General features: G+C 38.2%; 1 protein-coding gene across 2 annotated transcripts in view; it reads left to right on the top strand.

Annotated features, from left to right (window-relative positions):
* The window catches only part of LOC125895551 (pre-B-cell leukemia transcription factor 1-like), a 99672-nt gene that overhangs the window by 72963 nt on the left and 4349 nt on the right, over window positions 1-22360 (top strand). The window contains exons 4-8 of one of the 2 annotated variants that reach the window (XM_049587480.1): window positions 443-633; window positions 5033-5168; window positions 7904-8063; window positions 13384-13496; window positions 15786-15875. In XM_049587480.1, coding sequence (XP_049443437.1) covers window positions 443-633; window positions 5033-5168; window positions 7904-8063; window positions 13384-13496; window positions 15786-15875 — 690 coding nt within the window. The remainder of the gene's footprint in view (window positions 1-442; window positions 634-5032; window positions 5169-7903; window positions 8064-13383; window positions 13497-15785; window positions 15876-22360) is intronic. The other variant, XM_049587481.1, reaches the window with a different exon arrangement.

The following is a 22360-nucleotide window of genomic DNA, read 5'->3' on the forward strand; positions in this document are numbered from 1 at the left end:
ATCGTGGCAGATTCACGCCTGGTGTCACACGGGGAGGGGGGGATGAATGAAACGTCGTGGCATGTTCGTCTCTCAGGGTGGCTATGCTGTGAAAGTGTGTGTCTGAGAAGGGAACAGCTGTCATTGGTTCCTCTCAACACACTGCCATCACCACTTCTGTTAAATATGAAATATATCAGCACTTATATTCCCCCTTGGCTCTGTGAGAACGCTCGCCCCAGAACTACGTTAAGAGCGGGATTTTTTTTTTAGAATTTATTTCATCTGTGACTTTTAAATACTGTATGGCATTGTGTGTGTGCAGATGTGTGTTGTGCAGTTTGACATGACCACAGTGACAAATAAAGTCTTTTTCCCAGTTTCATTGACCTCAGGGGAAGTGTTTTTGTTCGTTTTTCTATATTTATTCCTGTATGTGTGTGTGTGTGTGTCCTCCTTACAGGCATGCAACGAGTTCACCACCCATGTGATGAACCTGTTGCGGGAGCAGTCGCGCACACGTCCAATTTCGCCCAAAGAGATCGAGCGCATGGTGAACATCATCCACCGCAAGTTCAGCTCCATCCAGATGCAGCTCAAGCAGAGCACCTGCGAGGCCGTCATGATCCTGCGCTCCCGCTTCCTCGATGCCAGGTGTGTGTCTTTGTACACGATACATGTGTATGCACATTTCCATTCACCGCACCACGCTTCATGTTGCAAATAACCTCCCAATTTAACAACATTGCAAATCATCATGTGCTTCCCTCTCAGCCTGATATCCATATGAATGGCTGATGTAGGAGGCCTATCATGCTATAAACATGCTGCAGCACATGCTGTTTCGCTGCTTACCACACACACCGGGCTGGTTTGCATCTACGGATGCCATTTGGACCAGCACATACCCGGCAACACTGGCCAATAAGAGTTCCCTGCGTGCTCCATAACGCTAACTGTTTCCCTTTTTTAATGTAATCGCTTGTTCCTTTTGATGCGTGCTTTGGATTTGCATACATTTCTCCAAGGATAAATGTCACTCAAAGTCTGAGTTGGAGGCATAACATTTAAATGAGGCATGCGCTCCCTTACAAAGCTCCCTATCTATTCTCTTGCAAATGATTGTGGTGGTGCAGAGGGGAAGGAGAAGGGAGAGGAAGAGGAGAGCTTTCACTGGCTGAGAGGCACCGCCATGCTCGGCGCCGCTGATTAATCTACTGGCTGCTGGAGCTCACGCTGTGCACATTTACATATTCTCAAGCAGGCTTTGGAGTGCGGGACAGAGATTTTAGCACAAATCTCCTCACCGGTGGATACATGCATAGAGATTTTACAGGGTCCCCCTGCAGCTTATGCAAAGCCCTCTTTAGATGTGGCACATGCAGACATGACCTGATAGGTGCAGGAGATAAAGGGTCAGTCAACTCATGGGCATCAGCATGTGATATCTGTCTGCTTTAAGGTGCTGTGTGGGGTTCGTTTTCACATAGAAGCTTTGGAAAAATGTATGTTAGTATTTCATGTTTGAGCCTTGATTCTGTGCTGCCGTTTATTTTTAGCATGTTGGGATACAAGGATTATCAGTGTGTTTGCTATTAGACAGTTACGCTTTAAAACAGTTTTGATAGATAGAGTCAGTTTCTAGTCATAGTTAGGGGGCGTGGTCAGCCTATAAATGCTGGTAAAGTGCGTTTTTTTAAACTCAGACAATATTAGATTTGCTATAGATATGATTAATTAACCTTCCCAAAATATCCGTACCCTGCAGCCAATAACGCATTGATGTAATAGACGTGCATGTTTTAGTGAACTCCTCAAGACAGCAAAGCAGAGCTAACATTACTTAGTGGCATTAGTCTACGTTTTGGTGATGTGCTATAACGTCACCATGCAATGATTTACAACCTCAAGAACTACAAGTCCTTCGAGGCTCACAATTTTAACCAGTGTTCGTTTTGTTTAACCAGAAATGGCCCCGAAATCGCCACCAGCAAACCCACCAGACTCCATTTAAATATACATAAATTTTAGCGTGTATAGAGCCAGCAGATTTTCACATCTAACTGTGTGAATTAAGGGTTTATGTCAACCAAACCGGAGCTGGCGCTTGTTGAAACAGTAGAAATACAAACCAAGATGGTTTCTATGTGTTTCATTTTGTTTCTTTGGACTTTGAATCAAGTATATTTTACAATGATAGAATTGCAGTTTATTTAAATGGAGTCTGGTGGGTGTGATGATTGCAATTTTGGGGCTGTTTCTGATAAAACAAAAACTATTATCTTTAAAAAAAAAAAAAAAAAAGGTCAGTTTCTATAAAGATCCTTTCAATAATGTTGTCGGACATTGGTCACTTAGACACAAAAACGTGTGAAAACAGGGTCCTGGTGGAAAAATACCCTTCAACTTTGTTTGATGTACCTTTCAGCAAGGTAGTGAATGCTTTGTTTTTCCCCTGGGGGTTAAAGGATGAGACATTTTGTTGGCGTTCACACAAACTCCGACTGTATCTTGCTTTAAAGCCCAGAGAGAACTGTCACCTGACTCTGTAGTTCCCTCAGCTGTACGCTACTTTCAGCATCTTTCAGCTCATTGTTTTGGTTTTGCAGGCCGCAGTTTTACTGTTTTGGTTCAGACACAGCTGTTTTCAGCTCTGATGAAGCCACTGCACACAACCTGCTCAGCAGGCAGACACAGTTAGGCACTAGCTGGTGAACACAGTGGAGCATTTAGCAGCTAAAGAGACAGATATTTCTCTCAGGAGTTGATGGAGTGAATGTTGTACTTTCATCAAGTGGCCAGAAACACAATTTCAGATGCTGTTATTTGTCTGCAGGATCTGTAAATAAACGACTGTGTGCAAACATGTTTGCCACAACAGCTTCATAAGTCAATGTTGTGTTTACAGCTTGTTGTGTTGCTGCAAGAGGACAAAAATGGTTGCAGGTTGGAAGCATATAAAGGATTTTCAGAGTTTTTTGTTCAACAAAAGAAGCCAGATGTTGATGTCTAACCACAAACCACAAGGTAGAAAAACTTAAAAAGCCTAACACCTATCTATTAAGTCCAAAATTATCAAAAATATTAATGATTTTTAAATTCAAGAATAAGTAAAAATACATTTTGTTCAGTATTAGAATTAGATGCCCAGCCTCGCCAACATTATCAAATATTCATTCAGTTCGTTCTTTGAATTGTATATTTTTTCCACACTTAGTTTCTATATATCTGATTATCTAATTGGCACTCAATGCTATTAAAGTTTTTATTCAATGGACTGTTTTTGGTTTTTCATCGTAGATCTTGAGTAGATTATATTGGCTCTCTATGTATTATTATTGCTCCTGCCGATTCTTTTTTCAGTCGCTCATAAAAGGAACTGTAGTGAAGCAGATCTGGGTCATATTGTTCTCCCGATTCCTGACAAAGTGTCTCCAAGCAAAGCTGCAGCTAAATTGAAAGTTTGTTGCATGGCAAAGGTTTTCACAAAGCAGGTAATGTTCGCCCAAAGCAAGACCGGGAGATCTAAAGAGACCACGTTATCTGAAGACCAGTATCAAGCCAACATCTTAAACTTCTGTTCAATCGTCCAAAGAATGTACGCTCCCTCACCATAGACACAATTTCTCTCTGGACTGCATGTGCCAAAATTTCTAAAATTTAATTTTGATTGGACTCAGTGGAAGTCCCTTGCATTCGAGATATTTCCCGGTTTTAAAAAGCAAAACTGTGTCAATTTTTCAATCTTTCTCAGCCTGTCCGTGCTATTGATTAGCTCCTGCTACTGCAACTCTCTGAGCCATGAGCCATGAGCTTGATCCTTGATACTCTGACCTGACATCATGACATGACCTCAAAACATGATTTAAAATAACTAATATACATCCTTTTAAAATATATTTTCTGACATATTTTCTGGGTGGCGCCCAGGTGGTGCTCAGCAATCCCCTTCCTACGCCCATGCCGCTCTCCACTCTGTGCTTTTGTGATTGACTCAAACTGTTGTTGCAGGTGGAGATGTGATTGAGCGGTGAGTTCTCTACCTTCTACAAGCTCTCGTAGCCTTTTTATTTCAACTAATAAGCAAAATAAATGTCAAGAATAGACATTTTCTTGCACTAATCCTTGAGGGGAAATTCACTTTTTCCACTCTGAAATACATGCACATGCTCAAACACCTGTACATGCATTAAATGGTGAGGTATTAGAGTGAGGGTGCTGCCTTGGACAGGTGCCTCGAGCAGTTGGTGGTACGGTGCCTTGCTTGAGAGTGCCTTGGTGGTGCTCGGGAGGCAAACTGGCACCTCTCCAACTACCAGTCCACACTCCATCCACAGTCTGTATGGGGACTTGAGCCGGTTACCCTCTGGTTCCCAACCACTCCCTAAGAGCTGAGCTGCTGCAGCTCCAAGGTTATCTCATTAGCCAAGTGAAGACTGACGTTAGCTTAATTGCTTTGTAAAACGCACTTGATTCAGAATCAACAGAAACAAAATAAAAGTCACCAAAAGCATCTTTGTAAGTCTTTTATCTGTTCCAACAATCACCAGTTCTGGTTTCATGGAAATAAACTCTTAATTTACCGAGTTAGATGTGAAAATATGCTGCCTTTTTGTGCTACACGTTTAGCTTAGCATTTCGATTTAGCGCTGAGCAGCAGCTCTCACTTGGGGTCTCATTTATAAAACAGTGCAGATCCATGCTAAAAATGTACCAGTGGACAAAGGCCAAAAAATATTAGACAGTTTCCACAATCAGACTTCTACCTCACCATTTGTGTCGCCGATTTCCCATCTCCAAAATGTTTGTAAGCGTGGGTCAAAGTTTCTTCCATCAAGTCTGTTTTAATAGATCACAACTTTTGCATGGGAAGTGGCGTATGTCTCTTTCAGGCCTCGTTTTGTGTGTATGCAATGTTTATTAATGAGTTACTTAGTCTTTAGACCACCAAATCGCTTAACAACGAAGTACTCGGTCAGTCACTGATAGCCGATATATTCATCCAGTCGCCAAACCTTAACCCCTGTTTTAACCTCCAATGCTCTTTTTGCAGACGGAAAAGACGAAACTTCAACAAGCAGGCAACAGAGATCCTGAACGAGTATTTCTACTCACACCTCAGTAACCCGTACCCCAGCGAGGAGGCTAAAGAAGAACTGGCAAAGAAGTGTGCCATCACAGTTGCCCAGGTACACCACAGATCATCCCACAGCACACCACAGCACCTGTAGGAAAACCACTGCACACAGAAGAGTGAGACAAAACACGATTTCAAATGTGAAGCAGCCGTGAGCGTCTTGGCAAGTAACCTAATAATAAGTTTTCTGACTGTCATGAGTACAGACAGCTCCTCTAATCTTTAACAGTACCTTTCATTGAGACAACAAAGGACTCAAAGTATAAATATGCCATGTCATAAGTTTGTTGTCTTGTGATTCAAACCAGACAAAGCTATTTTTGACCAATGACTCTTTGTTTCTATTGAAGTAACGCAAGCTAACGACAACACTCCTGTCATAGTTCTCATCTAATCATATAGAGAAACAAGTTTTTTATAATACTCAAAATATACAAAATCCAGAGACGGTCAAAGTACTTATGTGAGCTGTGACACATTGGATATAGTTTTAATCACTTCATTTAAATGAATTAAAAGAATCTGTAACACTTTATAATAACCATCAAGAATAAATGGTAAATTGATATTCAATTGAACTTTAGTTAATAGGTTTTTTTTACTGTTAACAAACAGTGAAATGATAATAAATAGTGTTTAATGATATGTGTAGAACATTTTATGTTTTATATTTAGTATTTGTAAATGGTTGATAATTGGTTTGTAAAACTACCTAGAAAGATTATTTGGATGGCCATTATAGAGTAGCAACTGATGATTATAATACCTTGTTAAATGGTTAAGCCATTACGAACGGATGGAAATCTTGAGCCTGATGAAGCTGTAAGTGAAACGTGTTGCTCTATTAAATTCTCGATCCTCTTTCTTAGTCCTGTCTTGTGTGCGGTACGTAGTCACAATTTAAGTGTTTTTTTCTTTACACGTTTGTACTTCTGCCGCAGTACCAGCACCTTGACTTCAGCTGTGCACGGGCATTTTTCTATTTCTAATTTTGGATGGAAATCTTTGCTTGTATGACCCTTTTAACATAGATCTAAAATAAGAAGCATAATAGAGAATTCATTCTTTTGCAGCAGAAAGCTGAGGGTTCTGTCTTCCCCATTATAATGTCATGACCTTATTAGGGCTGCCCACAACTTTGAATTTTCTTAGTCGACCAATAGTTGTCATTTAGGGCCATTAGTCAACTAGGCGCCTGGATGTTTACGAAATTAACGTAATTATTAAATGATATATTTTCGTGGTTTGAGCTGAAGGTGTGAGAAAGAATAGTATTAGTAACATTGTTAACACTGTGCTACCGCAGGTACCAGCCCTGGAAATTAACCTGACTCCTGTCTGACTGCTGAGCGTGGACACTTCCTGTGTCTTTCCTTTCAAATTAAATTCCCACATGGTCCAATCATATAGGTTTGGATTTATTTTAACAAGACACAGCTCCTAATAGAGTTTCATGTTTTTTTGTTTTTTGTTTTTGTTTTTTCCTTTTAGCTGAGGTTGTGCAGATTTTAGGGATATGAACTATTTTAAGATACGCCAAGAAATGACATCACAGTAAGCAAAAATACCAATGTAGACACTGGCAGGCTGTTTCTCTTACAGAGTTCAAAGGGTTCATAAATGCTGTGTAGAGCACCTGTAATCATTGCAACTTCATAATGGCTACCCAAATAATGTTTATAGATGAGACAGTGAGACAAAAAACTGTTAAAATAAAACATATACTATTAATAACTAATAATAAGTAAACATGATTATCATTTCATTGTTGACATTCATTAATGATGGTGATTATAAAGTGTTAGAAACTTTTCTTTGTTTCATATGATTATAAAAATCATGTTTTTTGGCTGCTCATCAAACCAAGTCAGAACTACTAATTGATTAATAAAAAAAAAGAATCAATACCTTAATCAGTTGTGAAAAAAAATAGTTTCAGCTCAACAGTACATGGACGTAATTTACAAGATCATTAGTCTCTGAGAATCAGCAGTCATTTGAGTCATGTGCAGAGCAGTGATGATTTTCTATAAATCAGTAACTTATCTACAGACAGTTGAGATGTTTGCTGCTGACGAGCAAAAAGACTCAAATATTTAGGCACCTTGTTTTTTTTTTTCATCTTTGCATTCTAGCGCTCAAGTTGTTTCAATCCTGTGAGAATTGATAATAAGGAAAGCATCGCCAAGGTAAACAGCAGTTTGTGTTTTGAATCCATCATTTGGGAATGGATTGTTTTCTCAATTGGTTTCATTAATTTGTACCAAATGATTTGAGGATGCATCTGGGCCTGATTGTGGAAGCCGCTCAGCGGCTGAATGATTTGTAGAGTTTCCGTTTCTTGGCCATAATAAAGGAGAATGTTTACCTACTCTGTGTATTGGAAACTTTGCAGGATTGATTTGGTTTTCATTTTAATGTTGTTTATCATTAGCGCTGGGATTACCCCCCTGGCTTCATCTGGGAGTCCATTAGCAGTAATGGGTGTTAGCGGATGTTGACTGATTGGTGCTTGCGTGAGTTCTGATGATAGCTGCAGTCATGGTGACATAATGAGACTGTTATTGGCAATCATTCCATTCTGGCACTAATGCGGATTCACAGCACCAGTCTATGTAGCCCCATACCTCTGACGAAGGCTCTCTGCAGTGTAACACATGCCATTAAGGCCATGCAAGCTAAAGACTACCCTGATATCTCTGAATGCTTGCCCTCAAATGTGGAGAGGCTATGTGTATGTTAAGATTTCATGAACATTAAACTACATTCTCTTCTTTGTCTGCTCAGGTTTCCAACTGGTTTGGGAATAAAAGAATCAGATACAAGAAAAACATTGGTAAGTTCCAAGAAGAAGCCAACATGTACGCTGCGAGAACTGCCGTGAATGCGGCTAATGCATCCTCACATGGAAGCCAAGCAAATTCACCCTCAACTCCAAACTCTGCAGGTGAGACAGGAAGTCCCTGGCTCTGCTCAGCTATATTGGACATGTAACTCCTCTCTGTACATTACTACAACTCAACTAACGCAGTCTATCAGTCTTAGGCTATTTCAATGCTGGTGCTGGTGATTTGTAAAAATTAGGACTAACAGAATGGCAGTTCTTGTACAAGGGACATGCCTATCACCTGGTAATGCACCATTATTGTATTAAACAGGTTCACACCTTAACAAGAACAGCTGCCCCTTTAGAGTAACGCTGTGTCAGAAATGAGCCAACCTGAGCCCCATGCCAAGTCTCCCTATTCTTACTGTCCTTTTTTCTTCATCTCAGTTAATCATATTCTTCATGTATGACTCTTTAACTCTGTTTTCATCATGTTCTGCTCTGCTCACATTCAAAGTATACATGCGGTGATATTCTGTACTTCTTTCTTACTGTCAACAAATCTCACAAAAAGGCAAAACCAACAATGAATTGACTTTACTAACGAGTACTTCCTGATTTATCTTATTCTTGTGTGCCACACAGCTCACATCAGTGAGCCACACTGTTTCAACAGGTGACATCATCCGTTGTTACCATGAACATGGCCACTGTAGTTTGACTCTTACCTTACATATATCACATGTACTCATTATCATCAAATCTGTTTTGATATTAAGTAGCATCCCAAAAGGGTGGGCCATGGCCAACAATATGGTCTTGAAAAGGCTGCAGTACACTGAAACTAGGAGCTTAACTTAATTATAAGGAATCTATTGGTACCATCCATGCCAGGAAGGGGGCTAAATAACACTCCAAATGGAGGCTACATTTTGGTGATGGAAACAACTGGCATGGCAGTTTTTTAAAGGGGTCCCTTGGACTCTCACCTCAAGATATCCGAATGAAAATGGGTTGTATGGGTGCCCACAAGTCTTTGCTGAGCTTTCTTTGTTCCTTATGATCAGTGTCAAATTGAAGCCGTAAATTTGTCCTAGTAAGGAAGAGGACAACCAGACACTTTATCACAGGACTGTTGTCGAACAAAAATGACTCTTTTGATCATGAAGGTTGCCGACCCTTATATCCCTATAGCTAGCCTATAAAATACAACAGTGTAATTTGAATAGTAATGGAGTTAACATTTGGTGTGCCACCCCAAGATTTTCAGTGGCACCATTTGGCCACACCTGTGAAACATTTCTTTGGGTGACCTTGTTTTATTTTCTCCTGTTTGGATAACTAATAAACTAACTACAGTGCCACTGGTTCAGGATGTTACTTTACCTTTTTAAAACTGAAACTACATATTTGTGACCCCAGATTTTTATTTTAAGTAGAAATCTGGAAGTGCTCCATATAATTTATGACTTTATTGTGGTCTTTTTATGAGACTTGTTGACAGTTTACAAAATAATAATGTTATCTTTTAAAGCTACAGGCCATTATTTTGAAAAATGTGTGTAGTTGTCATGTCAGGGGCCACATGTATAAACAATGCGTACGCACAAAAAACTTGTGTACACATTTTTCCACACATTAACAGGTGTTCATAAAGGAAGCGGTGAGAATGTGCGCACCTCACGCATACCACACATAGCGTGCACACAGTATTAGCTGAGATAGTTGCAAGTGAAATGAAGGTAAACCTTAAATTTAAGGTGAGAAAAAATACATAACACATTGCTTTCAGGTTGTGTGCCAGTTTCACTGATTGTGTTAATGTTTGTGCATGCTGCACAGCGTTCAGTAAAATGTCAAAGAAAGACACATTTACAAACTTTATTTAAAATTATGTCTGATTCATGTTTTTATTTACATTTGAGTAACAGTCTTCATTTTAATGTTTGTTAAATTTGATCCTGAATTGTGGCACACGCTGTAAAGTCAGTTGCGACATGAGCATTATGAATATATCATCGATCATCCTTCTGACGTTTAATAATAATGATGATTGAGATTTTTGCATAATGATGGTTTGCAGAAATGTGTGATAAATTAGTGGTACAGACGCTACAAATATCCATGGTCGTGCGTAATGACAGCTGCTTTGGCACCGTTGGAGAACCTCACCGATGCAACGTGATCAGTGAAACTGCACTTTCACTGATTGTGTTGTTCTTCTCATTGACAGGTCTAAGAAACGATGAAAGGGCGCAAGTATCAATATGAAAACATATGTTTAAAGGCGTCATCCATTTGTGGTGAACTGTGGGTGTGGAGATTAGGCTTGTGCACGAGTGGAGATTTAGAAAACAGATTAAGACATACATGCATCTACTAGCGATGTAACAATATGGAAAATTTGATATCTCGATTATAGTGACCAAATTATCACGGTAAACGATAATATTGCGATATTTTTTTAAGCGCTGTAAAATGTCCAAAAAATAGATACATTGAAATAACTTCACTAAATCTCGTAACTTCCTTATCATACTAAAATGTTAACAGCCAAAATCTTATATTAAAATGAAACTTTCACATTAAAGGGGCAAGGGATTGGCACAGCAACAGAAAAATTTATTTTAAATTAACAAAATATGTAAACACATTACAGGAGCAAAGCTTATTTGTCTGGTGCATTTTAACAGTCAGCAAAACATGTAAACAATTTATATATTAATTATTTATTTATTAGCACGAGAGGAAAAATATATATAAAACAAAACAATGCAAGAGTAGAACAAAAGACATACAATATATAGAATAGATATCACAAATGTGCAGGAGAAACCATAAAAACCCTAAGGGCAATGGTCATCACTACACAGAAAAATTCACACATTATAAATGTGCATGTGAGTCAGAGGATTACCTGTATGAGAAAAGGAGTGCATGCTCTCGGTCAAAGGTTAACACGGCAGCGTTTTATGTTGTTTCCTTGAGCTTATGTCGAGAAAGCATAACTGGCCGTCTATATCGATTCTAGCTCGCCACACAATAACCATAATCACAGTGATTCAATCATAGTTGATCTCAATTAGCGTTACGTTACGTCGGTTTATATTCTGTCGGCTCTGCTCAGTGTTTTCAGCTCCGTTTCATTTTGAAACACTTAGCAACATAGCTGCTAATACGGCTATTAGCTACTCAGCTAGTATTAGCTCCTAAGTAAACGAAAATGGAAAACCTAGTCGTCGTTTAGGAGGACAGATACGGCTCAAATGTCCTGTATACATTGAGAGTTACACATTATGACAATCTCAGTAAAACCGAAGTCCCTCACACAATAACTGACGTTTGCATGGCGTAACTTGCTGGCTGTAAAGCTGTGGATGACGGTCACGGAGATGAGCCAGCAGATTTGTAGTGTTGCTGCCCTTTGCAGCAACTTTCTTTCTGCATGTTCTGCACACAGGATAGTTGTCCTCCACCAGCTGTCCCTCGGCATTCTTCAGAAACCCAGAGTACAACCAGACCTCAGACTCTGTGCGTTTAGTTGGGGGGAAAATGTCCTGAGTGCCGCTTTCGCCATCTTTTCATTCTTTGTGTTTACACATGCTACGCATTCACGCAGCGCCTGCATCACGAGACTTGAATGAGACTGTTATTACATATCCTGATAATCCACCGCGATAATGCAATAAATTTAAACATAAACGGTAATTCTTACCGTGAAATAATTAACCGAAATTTATCGTGATATCGGTAATCGTTACATCCCTAGCTTCTAACGTTACACAGTTTTATACATGTGGTCCCTGGAGTCAGAATAGGAAACATGTTTAGCCTGGCATAGAACACGTATGGGAAGCAGCAGTAGTGAAAGAATTATTCACATCCCTTAGTGACGGAAATGTACTAAAACCACACTATGAAAATACTCCACAACACGTAGAAGTCCTGCATGAAAAACCTTACTTAAGGAGAAGTATGTAGGTATTACAGCAAAACTCACTTTAAGTATCAAAAGTAAAAGTATTGACTGTGCATTTAAATGTTCCCTGTCAGTGTTTTACTTATTTTTTGGATTAATATTACCGCTGCATCAATGTGTATGTTGCATTTTACTGCTGTAGATGTTTAAGGTTGGGCTCATTTGAATTTCTTTATATACTGTTGGGTAGTTTAATCCACAGCAATGCATCATATTCTATAAGAGCATCACATATTTGTAGCATGGCTGTCCTGTCACAACCACACATCTCTAAAAAGTCATGTTTTCATGGTGTCAGAAAAACAGCCTGTTTTCAGCTGTGTGATGATGCATTACTTAATCACAAACATCCATGTATTTGTTTTTAAGGGACAAGAAATGGATGAAAAACTGTCATCTGTAAAGTACCTATAGCCAGACAAATGTAGTGGGGTAAAAAGATATTTACCTTAGAGTAGTGGAGTAGAAGTATAAAGTTGCATGAAAGGGAAATACTCAAGTAAAGTACCAGTCCCTTAAATTTGTACTTAAGCCCAGCTCAGACCAGAGATTCACAATGAGATGAGATGAGCTGAAACAGGCAACTACTCGCAATGCACTGTTCTGCAACGTTCTAAAAATCTGCTGGTTCACACCAGTGCAACTAGATGAGATGGTGAATCATCTCAACAACTCTCTGTGCTTCCATTTTGATTTGCAGCTTTTCAGACTTATTTTGTGGCTGAATATTTTTTGTAGTTTCTTAAAATATGAGTGAGGATCGTGATAGTAAGATACTGAATACACTTGCATTTGTAGTAGTGATTAAACAGCAAACAACATATCACGCCACTGCAACTTTTCCCTTCAGTGTTCTGATACGGTTTTGTCTCATTGTGAATCATTGTTCTGAGCTGGGCTTCGAGTACAGTACTTAAGTAGGCTAAATGTAGTCGCTACATGCAACCGTTGGCAAACAACCAGCTTAGATCCATAAAAAGTGGAAAAATAAATCTGAATTATTTACATGTTGTATCCCGTTGTACTGGTCATCAAATAAATTCAAAGTCTCACAAGTCACTTTTGACCGAGCTAGGCTAGCAGTTCCCGCTAGTGTTTGTGCTAAGCTAGGCTAAAGAAACCTTGAGCCAACTTCTTGGGTTAGACAAGGAAAGAGCATTTGGTCTGCTTTTTCAATTCTTTTTTCCTGGTTGTAGCCATAACCTCTTAAAAGCACTAATGACTTGCTTATTTCCACATTTGGACATAATTACTTGACACAAACACCTCTTGTGTCAGACTATAGCCGTATTTCTTCTGTCCTCTATGACTCCAATCCTTTCATCTAACAGAGCCTGTTTTTGCTGCCAGCTAACCTCTGCATGATGCTCCTTCAGGCTGCTGCCTGCTGGACTGGACAACTTGCTTTCCCTGCTTGCTCTCTGTCTCTCTGTGATGCGACTGCTCCCTCTCTCCTTCCAGGTTCTGCTGGCTCTTTTAACATGTCAAACTCCGGGGACTTGTTCATGAGCGTGCAGTCTCTCAATGGGGACTCGTACCAGGGGGCTCAGGTGGGAGCCAACGTGCAGTCACAGGTAGGGCCGCGAGCTGCACAGCTGATAATACAGGGGCAGACCCACCTCACTTCCCAGTAGACATTTTGACTTTTCATGCACAGGTGTGACTGTTGTCATTAAACCTTTGAAACCTGGATTGACATCAGTTTTCCTCTGCTGCTGCACTGGGACGCCTTTCACTCGCATTTAAACCTTTAAAAGTTCAGCAAATTGGTTTGATATCTTTTGAAAAACATGGAAAATATGAGCAACAGGAAAATGACTGAAAATTTGCTATAAAGGAGGAATAATAGTATGATATTACACAAATATCTTTTTTGCACTTTTTTCAGGTTTTTGGTTTGTTTGGTTTTTTTTACCTTTTTTTTTGCATATTTTCAGGTAATTTCTTAACTTTGTACTTACTTCTTGCAATTTTGGGGCCATTTCCTGTCAAATTGCTCATTTCCTTCACATGTTTTTGGAAGAAATCAAGCTTATTAGCTCTGGTTTCAAAGGGTAAATTGGACTAATGGCGTATATAAGTAATATCATAGCTTAATTCTAATTCAGTCCAATAAGCTAAAGGCGCTATAAACTGTTTGCTAGCATTTGGTTTTTACTTGTTAGCAGGAGAAATGGACTGTAGTTAATTTAATTTATTCTTGCATTATATTCTGTTAGATTAAATGAGCTCTATATTCCATTCAGAATATTAACATAGCAGCAAACCACTATCTGCTATGTAAAGATATAGTGGAGTCTGTGTGTCTTGTAATCTGAGCTCCTCTGTTCTTTGTTGTGGTCATGTTATTAGCACTGTTCTTGCTGTTAGCCCCGTTAGCCGCTAGCTCAGCCACCTCCATGTTGAGAGCCATGTGCAGACAATCCTGACTCAGATTCTGAATCGTAGATATGTTCTGAATAAGGGCTGCACGATACGCATAAAAACCATATTGTGATAATTTTGACGGATATTGCAATGGCGATATGAGTCATGATTTTTGTGGGAATGGACATTTTTTCATTTTATTTTCACTGAAAATATATATATAAAAAAGTGATGATGATGTGTGTTTGTTCTGGGGTCTATACAATAAGCATGCTCCCATACATCTTGAATATGATTTGTTGGCTGGGGCATCTCTGAACCTCACATATGGGCAATTGGCATGGGGCCATTATGAAACCCTTTGACAGTCCAGTAAAGGGCCTATTTTTGCAGCTCATTTACTACCCACATGGGTTCCACATACAAACGCTGGCTGGGTAGCATCTCAGTGCTTTATTAATGATGGTATTTGTGACACAGTTTAGCCTCTTCAAAAAATTGCAGTTCCTCCAATTTGGATATTGCGCTTGGCCATGTTGCGATTTCGAGAATATTTCAATTAAATGTGCAGCCTCACTCTGAATGTGGTATAGAGCTCCTTTAATACAGACAAACACTGAGTAACATAACTTAATCATAGCATATATAAGCCTAGATTACACATATAGTTGTTGACTCTGCTGCTATTACTCACACCACTGTCACTTTATCAGCACCACTCACTATTTCTTCTTACATTTCTTATTTCTGCCCTTGTACTGCTATAGCAGCCGAATTCCCCGACTGAAGGTGCATCTTATCTTAGCAAACAGCTACAAATGTAACACATTAGTTTTTGTTTTTTTCCATTTCAACTTTGAGCGAATGCAGAATTAGTCATGTTTTCTTGATTTTTAGCTTTAACTGCTAAACTAAGAGTTTAGCTAACATTAACTTTTGCTGTTTGAATATATTTTGCCAACTTAAATATTGAAATCCTTGCTAGCATGAAAGCACTCTGGGGTTTATTGCTCCCACATGAAACACATTGATTCAACTTCAGTTCCACTACATATGTTTTACCCCGGTCATGCACACCCCCACTGCAGTATGTGTACGTCCCCAAGGAGCCGACCCAGCAATATAAAAACCACTAACTTACTTGTACTTACCAGAGCCATCATTAATGTTATTAATTATAGCTGCTGGTTTTCCTGTGATGACAAGTTAGAATGTCTGCTGTGACAATACTGCACAGGCTTGTACTGGCTCCACTGTGGAGCTTCTTCACAGTCTCAAGGGCAGACTGTTTTCTCACAGCCATGTAAATAGTTTTTATTTTAACAAGCGAAAAGCAAAATTCTTTTTATCTTAAATTTCCTTTTTGTTTGATTGGACCCTTTTGTCTCCAACTTGCAACAGTGTGCTTTTGTCTGTCTCGTCGTCTCGTCATCCCTCTGTCGTTTCTCTTGTGTTGACTCTGACCTTGCTTTGTTTGTTGTTTCTGAATGTTTCAGGTGGATACCCTTCGCCATGTTATCAGTCAGACAGGCGGATACAGTGAAGGACTCACAGCCAACCAGATGTACAGTCCGCAGGGCATCAATGTAAGGATTCTTTTTTTTCTTCTTTCTCTCCCTACCAATTATTTCAAAGCCATAGGGCTCAGAATGCCACTTAGTGGGACTTGTCTCTGCTCCATGGTCACCTAGTTGATTGCTGCTGTATCGCTCGCGCCATGGGCAGCCCGCTGCCCGGCGTACGCAGGCGTGTGGCCGGCCACACACATGCAGAGCTGCCGTCTGAGCCTGTCATGTTGGATCAGGTCTGGCATAGCACCTGCAGCCACGTACAGTCAGCCGTGAGCGAACTGCACAAACAGGTGACACCTCCTGCACTGGACTTCAAATCCCACTGACCACCTGACCCGTGATTAGCAGCCCCGGGGCCAGAAGCTCCCATTAAAGCCTCCCAACACAACGCCGCTGTCCTGCTAAAAATAAAATCTCACGCCACTGGAAACAAATCCTCATGTGCCATAGGGGTGTGTTCCCCTCATGTTTGTCTTATTTTGCAGAAGAGTTCGGGGGTAGAAGTGGGGGTTGTGGAGGAGGGGGGGTTGGGGGTTTGCTCGCTGGCGGCTGCAAACAGTAGGGAAATTCACAGCGACAAGCCGTGTCGTAAAGGGGAAAATCGATAAGACAGACACAAGGAGAGCAGAGTGTGGACTTGGGACAGCAATCCAAGCGCATTGCTCAGATCATGTTCCTGCCACACTAATGGCCCTGACAGCGAGCCGCGCTGAGAGGACGAGGACGGTCACAGCCGCGGCTGGGTTCCTCCGCTGTCTTCGTCGTGCCTCAGTGGCCATATGATAATCAGATGAAATGTCTCCCGTATAAAAACATGTATGTGTATTCAAATAGGCTTCCTGGCTGCTCCGAGCGCATCCCACAGCCAGCTGTGGTAGCCCGGAGAGGCCACTAACGTATTCAGGCCCTGTTCTTTCTCAGTCCTTTGACCTCACAGATACGGTTCTCCTTGGACGCCTGCTTGCTCTACCACATCTTACACTGCCACAATATGCTGTGTTATTCACTTTTATACCCTGTAAAGAAGCCCTGCAATGCATAATGTAAGAGTGGGATATCTGTCTGCCAGCCTGTTTGCCTGTGATTTATGGAGCTAAGGCTAGTAACTTACCAATTTGACTCTTCACTCGCCTTTTTTCTCTTTGCTTTAATGTGTTCTCTGTAGTTTTGTTTTACATGATATTTTTCGAAGAAGGGGTATTTTCTGTCAGAGTTGTTCATCTCATGTGGTGGCTACATGTCATCAGAGTTTATCAACCTTTCCTGGCCTGTTGTAGTCCCAAAGATTTAGAGCACAGTGGAGGTCCACATGGATTACACTATAGCAATATACATTTTAAAGTTTTTAATTCTGGTTTAAAAGAATAGTAAAAAAAAAAAAAAAACATTGTATAAAAAATGATTGATATATCTTGAAAATGACTTACAATAATACAATACAATACATCAGCATGAGAAGCAGGGCCATCATGATCTGGGAAAGGACCAGTTTTAACTGACACCTCCTATAATCCAACCCTCCAGGTAATGACATACTATACTATGACGTTTTTATGACCTTTTTTAACAACATACTATACTATGACGTTTATATCACTTTTTTCGACATACTATACTATGACTTTTTTCGACATGCTAAACTATGACATTTTTATCACATTTGTCGACATGCTATACTATGACATTTTTATTTTTTTTTAAAGATATTTTTGGGGGGCATTTTTAAGCCTTTATTTGATAGAACAGACACGTGTGAAAGGGGGAGAGAGAGAGAGGGAGTGACATGCAGCAAAGGGCCACAGGCTGGAGTCGAACCCGGGTCGCTGCGGCAACAGCCTTGTACATGGGGCGCCTGCTCTACCACTAAGCCACCGACGCCCCTACTATGACATTTTTGATTTTTTTTTCGCCATACTATACTATGACTTTTTTCAACATACTATACTATGACGTTTTTATCACTTTTCTCGACATACTATACTATACTATGATGTTCTCATCAGTTTTTTTTATATATACTATTCTATGTCATTTTTATCAATTTTTCTGACATACTATACTATGACTTTTTTCGACACACTGTACTATTACATTTTAAGGACTTTTTTTTGACAAACTCAACAACGTCGTTTTTATCACTTTTTTTTACTATGACATTGTTTTAATTTTTTCACGATGTTTTTATCAGTTTTTTCAACATACTACACTATGATGTTCTCATCATTTTTTTCGACATACTATACTATCACATTTTTATCACTTTTTTCGACATACTATACTATGACTTTTTCCGACATACTATGACATTTTTATCACTTTTTTCGACATACTATACTATGACTTTTTCCGACATACTATGACGTTTTTCACTTTTTTCACCATTCTATACTATGACTTTTTTCGACATGCTGTACTATGACGTTTTTCACTTTTTTCACCATTCTATACTATGACTTTTTTCGACATGCTATACTATGACGTTTTTATCACTTTTTTCAACATACCGTACAATTATGTTTTTAGCACTTTTTCGACATACGATACTATGGCATTTTTATGACCTTTTTTAACAACATACTATACTATGACGTTTTTATCACTTTTCTCGACATACTATACTTTGATGTTCTCATCAGTTTTTTTTTTTGACATACTATACTATATCGTTTTTATCCATTTTTCTGGCATACTATACTATGACTTTTTTTGACACACTGTACTATTACATTTTTATGACTTTTGTCGACAAACTAAACAATGTCATTTTTATCAACATACTTTACTGTGACGTTTTTATCAGTTTTTTCACGATGTTTTTATCAGTTTTTTCGACATACTATACTATGACTTTTTTCAACATACTATACTATTATGTTTTTATCACTTTTTTCACCATTCTATACGATGACTTTTTTCGACATACTATACTTTGATGTTCTCATCAGTTTTTTCAACATAATATACTATGACATTTTTATCAATTTTTCTGACATACTATACTATGACATTTTTCCACTTTTTTTCAACCTACTATACTATGACATTTTTATCACTTTTTTCGATATACTATACTATGACTTTTTTATCCGTTTTTTTTTCCGACATATTATACTATGATGTTCTTATCAGTTTTTTCGGCATGCTATACTGTGACTTTTTTCGACATACGATACTATGACATTTTTAGCACTTTTTTTGACATTATAATATGACTTTTTTTGACATACTATACTATGACATTTTTAGCACTTTTTTGACATACTATACTGTGTCGTTTCTATCACTTTTTTCGACATACTGTACTATGACATTTTTATCACTTTTTTGACATACTATACTATGTTGTTTTTATCACTTTTTTGGACATACTGTACTATGACGTGTTTATCACTTTTATCAACATACTATGCTATGACTTTTTTCGACATACTGTACTATGACATTTTTATCACTTTTTTGACATACTATACTATGTCGTTTTTATCACTTTTTTGGACATACTGTACTATGACGTGTTTATCACTTTTTTTGACAAACTATAGTATGACTTTTTTTACATACTACACTATGACATTTTTATCACTTTTATCGACATACTATACTATGACTTTTTTATCACTTTTTTCAACATACTATACTATGACATTTTATCACATTTTTCAACATACTATATTATGACATTTTATCACATTTTTCAACATACTATACTATGACATTTTTATCACATTTTTCAACATACTATACTATGACATTTTTATCACATTTTTCAACATACTATACTACGACATTTTTATCACTTTTTTCGACATACTATACTATGACTTTTTTCAACATACTATACTATGACGTTTTTATCACTTTTTTTCTACAAACTATACTATGACGTTTTTTGACTTTTTTCGACATACTATACTATGACATTTTTATCACTTTTTCGACATACTATACAATGAATTTTTTCGACATACTACACTATGACATTTTTATCACTTTTTTCAACATACTATACTATGACTTTTTTCAACATACTATACTATGACGTTTTTATCACTTTTTTTCTACAAATTATACTATGACATTTTTTGACTTTTTTCGACATACTATACTATGACATTTTTATCACTTTTTCGACATACTATACAATGAATTTTTTCGACATACTACACTACGACATTTTTATCACTTTTTTCAACATACTATACTATGACTTTTTTCAACATACTATACTATGACGTTTTTATCACTTTTTTTCTACAAACTATACTATGACGTTTTTTGACTTTTTTCGACATACTATACTATGACATTTTTATCACTTTTTCGACATACTATACTATGAATTTTTTCGACATGCTACACTATGACATTTTTATCACTTTTTTCAACATACTATACTATGACTTTTTTCAACATACTATACTATGACGTTTTTATCACTTTTTTCTACAAACTATACTATGACGTTTTTTGACTTTTTTCGACATACTACACTATGACATTTTTATCACTTTTTCCACATACTATACTATGACTTTTTTTGACAGACTATACTATGACATTTTTATCACTTTTTCCACATACTATACTATGACTTTTTTCGACAGACTATACTATGACATTTTTATCACTTTTTTCGACATACTATACTATGACTGTTTTCGACATACTATACTATGATGTTTTTATCACTTTTTTTCTACAAACTATACTATGACGCTTTTATCACTTTTTTCAACATACTATACTGTGACTTTTTTCGACATATTATACTATGACTTTTTCCACATACTGTACTATGACATTTTTTTCGCTTTTTTCGACATACTATACTATGACTTTTTTTGACATACTACACTATGACGTTTTTATCACGTTTTTCAACATACTATACAATGACTTTTTCCGACATACTATACTATGACTTTTTTTTTTTTTTACGCTTTTTTCAACATACTATACTGTGGCATTTTTATCACATTTTTCGACATACTATACTGTGGCATTTTTATCACTTTTTCCGACATACTATACTATGACATTTTTTTTCCCGCTTTTTTCGACATACTATACTGTGGCATTTTTATCACTTTTTCCGACATACTATACTATGACTTTTTTCGACATATACTATGACATTTTTATCACTTTTTTCGACATACTATACCATGACATTTATGTATTTTTTAAAAAAATTTTTTTTAAATCGACTGAAAAAAAATGACACAACACTCATAATGCACTCTATTTTTTCATTGTTTTAATGAATAAGAACCAGAGACTGGTGCAGTGGTTAGCACTGTTAACTCATAGCAAGAGGGTTCCGGGTTCAAATCTGCCATCCGGCCCTCCTTTGTGGACTTTGCATGAACCCCCGGTGTCAGCATAGGTTTCCTCCTGGTGCTCCAGCTTCCTCCCATGGTCCAAAGACATGCAAGTTAATTGGTGACTCTAAATTGTCTGTAGGTGTGAATGTGAGGCTCCAGCCCCCCTGCGACCCTGTACCAGGATACGTGGTTATGGATAATCAATAAATGAAACAGAAAGACAGCACAGTGTTTGACATTGACGTTAGCTGCCCTCAGAAGTCAAGCAACCACGTCTGTTGGGGAATGGCAACACCACCTGTAGAAACAACATACAGACCTGCAGTACAGCATAATATAAGAACCACTAGTAATATTAATGTCAACTCCAGCCCCCATGTTGGGTCTCGAGACCAAAGCAGAGAAATTCTGTGCATCATGTTGATAATTAGATACATGCACACTCCAGTACCCAAGAAACAGTTTTACAGACATCCAAAGACAGACTATGAATGAAGACTGCAACAAATGATGAGAGAGTTTAAGGAGATATCTGAAATAAAAAAAGACTGGATAATGACTGAGCGGATACATAATGCATGCTGTTGACGATTACAGCTGTAATTACAATTTTGAAACACGCAGAGCGCCACCAAAGTCAGACATTCTACAATCTGACCCCTCCACTTTTGATTACTGTCTGCCGTCTTAAATAACAGGCTTTGAAATGAAAGGCTGTCGAGGACCATTCCCAGTTTTTCTGATGGCTTTAAACTTAACTATTAATATCCTAAATGCTCTTTAACAGGCCCGTCTCTGGCAGTGGAAAGGCCCTCATTGTATGTTAATTCCTGCTGTCAGCGTCATAATGAGTGCATATGACGCTGATTGTACTTGTTTTGTTTCAGAGGTCTTTTGGTACAATTTACATATATTATTCATATTATTTAAAGTGAAAGTGACATGCGTTTATTTCGAGATAAAATCTTGTACAGCGCGACTTTTCTTCTGTGTATTTTCTTCATTATAACGAATTTGAGTGTGCAGCGTATGATGGGGTGTAATTTCTGCTCTCCATTTCTGCTCGGTTGAAAACATGATTTTTTTTCTTTATGTCAGTCTTTCTCTGAAATATAATTTGAGCTAGGTTAGCTTTTCCTCCAATCCAGGAGGCAATTTGGCTCAAGGCTGTGTGCA

Source organism: Epinephelus fuscoguttatus, linkage group LG10 (assembly GCF_011397635.1).
Source record: "Epinephelus fuscoguttatus linkage group LG10, E.fuscoguttatus.final_Chr_v1".
Lineage (NCBI taxonomy): Eukaryota > Metazoa > Chordata > Actinopteri > Perciformes > Serranidae > Epinephelus > Epinephelus fuscoguttatus.